Here is an 8369-nt window from a genome sequence, read left to right on the forward strand (position 1 = left end):
GCCCCTGTTGTCCAGCTGTGTAAATGGATATTGAAGTTTTTTTGCTTTTATTTTTTTAAAATCGAAGCTTTCAACTCAAATTGCCAAAGTCTGTGACATATGGACAATGGAAAGATCAGCCTTGGATTCCAAATGATGCCCTGGCAGTGGCGGCAGAACACCTCGGCAGATTTAAAAGCCCAACGGCGTCTTCCATTGTCTGAGGAGCCTCAGGAGGGCCAGGCAACCTGAGGAGGGAGCTTCTGACTATTTCTCCCGCTGTTTCATTGAGAATGTGCTGACGGCTGACCAATAGATGTTGACTGTCTCTCACTCACACCGTCGTTTATCGCGGGGGTTACGTTCCAAAAATAACCCGCGATAGGTGAAATCTGCAAAGTACGAAACTCTTATTTTTCACAATTATACTGTGTTTTAAGGCTGTAAACCTCACCATTAACATTTCGCTCTTGTTTAAACGCGCTCGAAGTTCAAACCTTTGTAAGAAAAATAAGTACATTGTTGTTTTTGTGCTAATTGTTAATATTATTGTATAACGAAACAGGTCAAAACCTGTTTTAAGGCCCAAACATTTCAGAAATAAAAATTTAAGCATTTTCTGACAAATGATGATTTTTAGAAAAATAATTTAATTTTAATGAAAAACCTATGAAGTTGTAAAAAATAAATTATTGTGACTCGTGCGTATTTCCCGCTTCCTTCCTCTCTCTTTATACTGACGCCGCTCATCTGTAGCGTCCTTTTTCCGAGAGAAGTACCTTAGCCAATCAGGACGCAGAATACAATGCGGGTTTTGCACGCTGTAAAATAATAAAAAAAAAAAAAACAGCATGCAAAATTGCACTGTAAAAAAATCCGCAATATACTGTAAGAAAATCCGCCGCGAAAGGTGAACCACCATATAGCGAGGGACACAACTGATTAACAATTCTAATGTGTCTTAACATTGACGACGTAAAGCTATTGGTCCGAATTAGATGGTAATTTTTCACGGTCAAATTCGAATGTACATGTAAATAACTACATCATTGGAATTCTTTTCATACTACGTTTATACAAGGGATAGAAAATCATTCCATCCATTTTCCGTGCCGCTTTATCCTCACACGGGTCGCGGGCGGGATAGAAAAGTTTTTTTTTTTTTCCGGGGGATAGAACTTCGTGTGGTTGTTTCTCCACGAACATCTTATATAGACGAACCTGTTTCGTTTACCCACAATGCTCGTCTTCTACTCTGTCCTTCCGACTTCCGCCTCAGCGGTCTGCTACGGTGCATCTGCTTTTCTCAAACTATATTTCAATAATCTATTGCCATCCTGCGTTCAAAACACACAAGTGATTCGCCCGATGATTGTGATTGTGTACACGCGTAGCATGCTATTTCACCGAGATGGATATGACCGCGTATACGGGTTGTTAAATGAGCATTTTTTAGCGATGGGGTGAAGCTATGGATTGACCGAGTGCTTGTTCACTAAATATAATCTGTAATGTTTTGTATGTCTACTGACCCTGAAACGTTTGTCGCTGCTTCTAAAGCAGCTACTGCAGGACCTTGCTGTTGTCTTTGGCTTATTTAAACAAGTACTGATAAAAATGCTCGGCAAACGACGTTGCTTTAAAGTGTTCATGTTATTGTCAATAGATGGCCCCAACCAAGAAAGGTGAAAAGAAGAAAGGACGTTCAGCCATCAACGAGGTGGTGACCAGAGAGTACACCATCAATGTCCACAAGCGTATCCATGGAGTGTGAGTGTAACATGTCAAAAATGCAAACGACAGACATGCATATTTGCATAAATGCATAAAAGTGTTGTAACTTAAAATAATAAAGTACTTTTTAAGGTGACAGCGTAATTGTCTTTTTTCAGGGGTTTCAAGAAGAGGGCTCCCCGTGCCATCAAAGAAATCCGCAAGTTCGCCATGAAGGAGATGGGAACCCCTGATGTCCGCATTGACACTCGTCTCAACAAGGCAGTGTGGAGCAAGGGAGTCAGGTAAGACATTTTGTAGTGTTTAGCTATAGGCGCATAAAGCTCTCTTATGTTTCCACAAAGAATCATGAAATGAGTAAGGAGTTATTTCTTGACAAGTGAGTCAGAGGAGCAATTATTTACTTGACCTAAAAGTGGAGTTGCCTGCTGATTTTGTTCAAATACAGCATCATTTTCTCATGTAAAATGCTTAACGGGACTTGTTTACAGAAGAGAATACGGTCTCTAGTTCAAGCAGAACATAGTTGGTAACCATCATGTTTGTTTGTGCAGGAACGTGCCGTACAGAATACGTGTGCGACTTTCCAGGAAACGTAATGAGGATGAGGATTCCCCCAACAAACTGTACACCCTGGTTACCTATGTTCCAGTCACCACGTGCAAAGGTGAACATGCCATTTGCTCATTGACCTATTGTACAGATAGATCAACAGTTGATTTGACCTCAATGCTTTTCATCTCTCCTACAGGTCTGCAGACTGTCAATGTTGATGAAAATTAAACATGTGCGAGCGGAATAAACACAATAAAAGTAGTTGTTCTTCTAGCTGCATGACCTTTGTTTTCTTTTCCACTTGAATCTTTAAAATTTACAACATTTTGAAAGGAAGAATATTCCTTAAGTTTGGGTACTTTTGCTACTTAGAATTGGCTGTGCAGTAAGAATGTCAATGCATGGCTTAAAGTACTCCAGCGTAGAGCCTGAAATCCGCCGTATGAATTTTTTGACTCCCTATGTGTGTGTTTTTAAAAAAAAAAAAAAAAAACAATAAATAAAAAAAACTCATGTGACATGCATGCGATTGCGGCGTACGTGCGCTGAAATATGTCTACCATACGGTTTGCAATTGTAATATTTCCCTCTCACCGCTACTGAATTAATTTTGACCCCAAGCGGCATCCTGGCTGGCAGCTGCTCATAGACTTCCCCAGTCTGCAGGCTTCATTATACCGATTGATTGTGAGGCTCGTGGCTTCTCGGCTCCCCGCATGTGAAGCCTGCAGCAAGTGCCGCCTCCCCCTCAGAGGAAAAACTCAAGCTTAGAAACCAGAGGAATGTTTGACGTGCCAGTAATCATCCTGCAGCCAGGGGCTAGCTACCTGACAACCTGCCTTCTTAATCAAAACAAACAGAGTGATCCACCACGCTTTGTCACAGTTTGGTTATGTGGGCCGGGTGTTGCTGGCTAAGCACAGTGGCGCGGTCCAATGCAAACCTAGTCAAACTGGGCCTTTCACATCCACATGAACTCCAGTATTGTACTTCAGTTCAATTTTGACAGAGGGTGAGTACTGTATTTCATTTAGGCCAAATTTGTCCTGCTTTTGAATCTGATCAAATTATCTGACAACTTACCATACAAAATATTATGACCCTGTCCATTAAATATTTACCACCCCAAATTTTCAATATTAATGTCAACTAAAAAGTGGATTGGAGAAAATTCTGTTTCTGAACTATGCATAAAGTCCTTTTGTGTAGAAGTATAAATAATCAGGTCATTTTTTCAGCAGGTGGTTATCTGATAATAAATTTGTTATCCATTCATGTACTGATTAATCCCCCCTCCATTGCGGGTGTCTCATTCCAGTCACCTCCACAATAAGTGAAATCAATGACACCCTATTTTAATACACCCTAGGCATGTTTTTGTTGCTTTTACAACACTTAAATTGTTTGAAAGGTCTCTAAACACACAATACAAATGCATTTGAACAATATATTGAGAGGCAGCGAGAGCAAAACATTGGACAAACTATAAAATACAGAGTAACAACTGTAATTAAAGTCTGCTGTGTTTGCCTCTGAAATGTTGCTGGTTTAACATTGTTTTGATAGAGTAGAATGCCTTTTATTGTCATGATACACAGATTTGCTTTGTAAAGTGTACTTTTATTTTAGAAAACCACACAACTAAACATGTTTCCACGAAGAGACAGGAATTGTATTCAAGGGAAAAACTGAAGTAAAGAAGTCACACAAATTTTTAATTTGCAAGTATTTTCATAAGTGCCCTAATTTGGGTACCTTGAACATTTGTTTGTTTCATGTTCATTTGTGTATTATTGTTATTTGAGATGTCACGTGATTGGTGCATGGGTGGTGATGTCACAGTGGCTGGAGGAGTGAAACTTAGGATGCAGTTGGTGGAAGGTAGTGTGTGATTTAATGACAACTAGCAACACATAAGTGACGTGTTAATTAGCCAGTACTTGTGTGTTATTAGTGTTTCATGCATCATTAAGTAATGAAAGATGGCTTGTAGCAATCGCTAAGTTAGCGACCAAATAATTAATGATGAATATTTTAAAAAAAAAAAACCTCTCTCTTTGTAATGCCACACATTGCTATATTGCGTTTTTGTATATTTTGTAAAATTGTGACGTGATAGCGGTGGTATTAAGGGCTGGATTGGGTGACCAATGTAAATCTCCACTGAAGGTCCAGGTCCCAAATGCACTGCCCGCCACTGAGTGGATCAGTTTTTTGGCGTTGTGCATGAGCAGTTGAGACATGGGGGCTGGAGTTGCGGCGGGTGCAACTCAGTGGTGGAATAATATCGTTTGTATAGCATTAACAGGTACATCTCAATAAATTAGAATACTGTAGAATTCATTGTATTTCAGCATTGCAATTCCAAAAGTGACACTCCTAAATTATACAGGTTTATTCATCCATCCATCCATTTTCTACACTGCTTATCCTCATTAAGGGTAATGGAGCCTATATCCCAGCTAACTGCGGGCAGGAGGCAGGGTACACCCTGAACTGGTTGTCAGCCAATCGCGGGGCACATATAAACAAACAACCATTCGTACTCAGACTAGGCATGACTGTGAGTGCGAATGGTTGTTTGTTTGTATGTGCCCTGCGATTGGCTGGCAACCAGTTCAGGGTGTACCCCGCCTCCTGCCCGATGACAGCTGGGATAGGCTCCAGCACGCCCGCCACCCTAGTGAGGAGAAGCGGCTCAGAAAATGGATGGATGGATGAATTCGTACTCATATTCACACCTATGGGCAATTTAGAGTATCATTCAACACAAGACAATACTTTTCAGAAGGCCAATTCTCACCTCATTTCCATATAAAAAAATGTTTTTTGACCGTTTCTTTTGTAACATTCTAATTTCCTGCAGGTAAAATGTGGGTTTTCGTTAGCTGTAAGATGTAATTAAAATAAAATCATAAAAGGCAATAAAGGCAAACGAATCAACCACAGTTTCCTACGTCATCCTGCCAACTTCCAGCTAATCATGTAATGTGACGTCATCAACAGGCAAAGGACCCCAATCTAATCTTGTTAGCGCTATTAGGATTCACACATCATTTCTAGCCAGGACACGCCCCACTCCAACATGATTGGCTCCTGCGTCGTGGGAAGGGCAGGTAACGCAGATGTAACGAGTTGACCATCCCAAACATGTATCACATTTGTACGAAATAAAAACAAAGACGTTTGTTATGGTTAGATTTAGGGCTAGGGTTGGGGCTTTAGGCGGTTTAGGATGGGTTAAGGTTAGGATTAGGGTGGGTTAGGGATAGTGGGAAACATACTAACGCCGTCACACTTGAGTCACATCTTTTCCCGCGTGGAAGCAGGAGGCCGTGTTCTACAGGTATACAACAGCCAATAATAATGTAGCGGCGCGTGTCTCCTGGAGCCAGTAATTGGGGATCTTCTCTTCTTGACCCTGTGCTTGCGGTCCCGGCGTCTGTAGGGACGGGACTTTCTTTACTCCTTCCCGAACTCTGCGGGGTGGGGGGGGAGATTACCTGGCGGGCGTCCTGACGTGCATTGGTGGTGGCTTCACCAATGTTCCGCGAGTGCCATCGCGCCTGCCAACATGACCGCCACGTAGGCACGTCCGTTAAACCGGTATAGGTACCAAATGTGATCAAGAAGCATTATTAGGATTCCCGGATAGATTCTAGGGAGGACACGCCCTCCTCCAATATTACTGGTTCCAGGACACACAGCACTACACTATGATTGCCTGTTGTATCCCTGTAGAACACGCCCTACTGCTTCCAGACAGGAAAAGATGTGACTTAAGTGTGACAGCGTTAGTATGTCTCCCACGATCTGTGCTGGCCCCCGGTCTGGTTGCCCCCGTTCTCTACCGTGCCGGTCCTTCAGTTTTAATGCATCATACACCTGTCAGTCGGGGAAGGGCAGTGTTGGGCTGGGGAGGACACTCGGCTTGCCAGGTGTTCCGGCATTCCAGCCCGCTCTCTGGTCCGCCATGCCTTTCCGCCACAGATTTTTAATGCACCACATACATTTGTACATCCTTTGGGAAGCTGGATGGCCTCAGTGGGGGTGATGATTGCAGGACACCATTGCCCTGTGACCGTCTCGTCCCACCCCCACAGGTCTCCTCAATTGTAATGCACGAAACCCCACCACACACACAATCACGGTACACGGATAATGGTTGCAGGTTGGGGACCTGGTAACCATAGTAATAGGATGGGTGGTGGAGCTTCACATTTTAGTTGTCGGGCGGCGGGGAGATTGCCCATTATTGTTCGTGGCAGGTGCTTAACATGGGCTTGCTTTGGGCGGACTGTGACCTTTTATTCGGGTGGCAGCTGGCTCCTGCTTTGGGCCCTGTTGATGGTTGGGGCCCCTGTGCTTTCCGGGGGTGGTGGGGTGGTGGCGGCGGTTGGGCACGCTGAGTGGGGACCTGGGGGGGGGGGGGGGGGGGGGGAGATTGGGCGTGAGGGGTGGTGGTCCAGTACACGAGCCCCTCACTTTGGGACTGGTCGGGGCGCTTCAGTTAGGCTGGGGGACCGCCCTGGGTCCTGGGAGGGTGGGTGGCACCCACATGGGCTCGCTGGCTTGGCCCCCCCCTTCCACAATGTGCCAACTCAGAAACTTTGTACACCAGTTGATTAACATGCATGTGATATGGTGTTCATTAACTAATAAGTTCCATAGACACGCTATAGGCTTGAATTGCTTTTGCTGGGAAAACTAACAATAACACAGGTTATATATATTAAGATATCAATCCACAGGGTCTTATAGGTATTTAGACACTAACAGGGGTGTCAAACTCATTTTTGTCGTGGGCCACATTGTAGTTACGGCTTCCCTCAGAGGGCCGCTATGACTGTGAACCCATATAAATTATTGTCTCATATAATGACATAAATTGATGGCTAACTACTTTTGAAATCGGAAGCCAATAAAAAAAAATGTTTGTTCAACTATTATTACATTTACATTTGTAGGGGGATTGGTAACATAAAATGCTTGCAGTATCTCAACATTATACAAGTAAATACAGCAATTTTGGTATTTTCAAATGAAATATGAAGTTGACACACATTATTTGCTTTCGCAGGCCACATAAAATGATGCTGAGGGCCAGATCTGGCCCCCGGGCCACCAGTTTGTGCTATAAAAGCATCCCACCACATCACTCATCAGTAGCACTGCCTTGCTCATTTCCCACATCCTGTCCTGCCCTTCCCTTTTCTGTCCTCTCTCACCTTTTCCTATTGGTTAGTTGTTGCATAGCGTCACCGGGTGTCCACCTGGAAGAGCTGGACGAAGTGGCTGGGGAGGGGGAAGTCTGGGCTTCCTTGCTTAAGATGCTGCCCCCGTGACCCACCCTTGGATAAGTGGAGGAAAATTGATGGATGGATGGATGAATAAGACATTAACTTGAAACCTTGAAATGCCAGCATTTTTTAGATCTACTAGGTATCAGTTTTGAGCAACACCAGCCTCATTTGCTTAAGCTAGTCTGAACTAATAAATGAAACACTAACCACATGGGCCACAAGAACCTTTTGCTACCAGGAGCTCCTGCTTGAGTTCATCTCAAAGTTCCTGGACTGGTTGGTGGAAAAGCCCCTATTGTAGTAATAGTCACTTTCGAGCATGTATCTACCGAAGAACACAATGAAAGACACTAGGTTCTTATTGAACACATGTAACGGTGAGTACTTTTCAAGTGTGTCAAATACAAAGCAGTGAATCATTTTAGGCCAATTGTCTCAAAGTGATTAATTGCTTCAGAGAGCGTCAGCCTCACGGTTCTGAGGACCCGGGTTCAATCCCCGGCCCCACCTGTGTGGAGTTTGCATGTTCTCCCCGTGCCTGCGTGGGTTTTTTCCGGGCACTCCGGTTTCCTCCCACATCCCAAAAACATGCATGAATTGGAGAGTCTAAATTGCCCGTAGGTGTGACTGTGAGTGCGAATGGTTGTTTGTTCCTATGTGCCCTGCGATTGGCTGGCAACCAGTTCAGAGTGTACAGCTGGGATAGGCTCCAGCACCCCCGCGACCCTTGTGAGGAGAAGCGGCTCAGAAAATGGATGAATGGATGGATGGATGTTGCATTCTGTGGGAAAGGTCGAC

General features: G+C 43.9%; 1 protein-coding gene across 1 annotated transcript; it reads left to right on the forward strand.

The window, feature by feature from the left end:
* Window positions 1-1205: 1205 nt before the first annotated feature.
* On the forward strand, window positions 1206-2541 carry rpl31 (ribosomal protein L31). Its single transcript, XM_061692322.1, has 5 exons — window positions 1206-1270; window positions 1646-1749; window positions 1872-1997; window positions 2268-2380; window positions 2465-2541. Exons 2-5 carry the CDS (start codon window positions 1646-1648, stop codon window positions 2494-2496), a joined length of 375 nt encoding a protein of 124 aa, XP_061548306.1. The 5' UTR covers window positions 1206-1270; the 3' UTR covers window positions 2497-2541.
* Window positions 2542-8369: the final 5828 nt, after the last annotated feature.

This window comes from Phycodurus eques, chromosome 1 (assembly GCF_024500275.1).
Source record: "Phycodurus eques isolate BA_2022a chromosome 1, UOR_Pequ_1.1, whole genome shotgun sequence".
Taxonomy (NCBI): domain Eukaryota; kingdom Metazoa; phylum Chordata; class Actinopteri; order Syngnathiformes; family Syngnathidae; genus Phycodurus; species Phycodurus eques.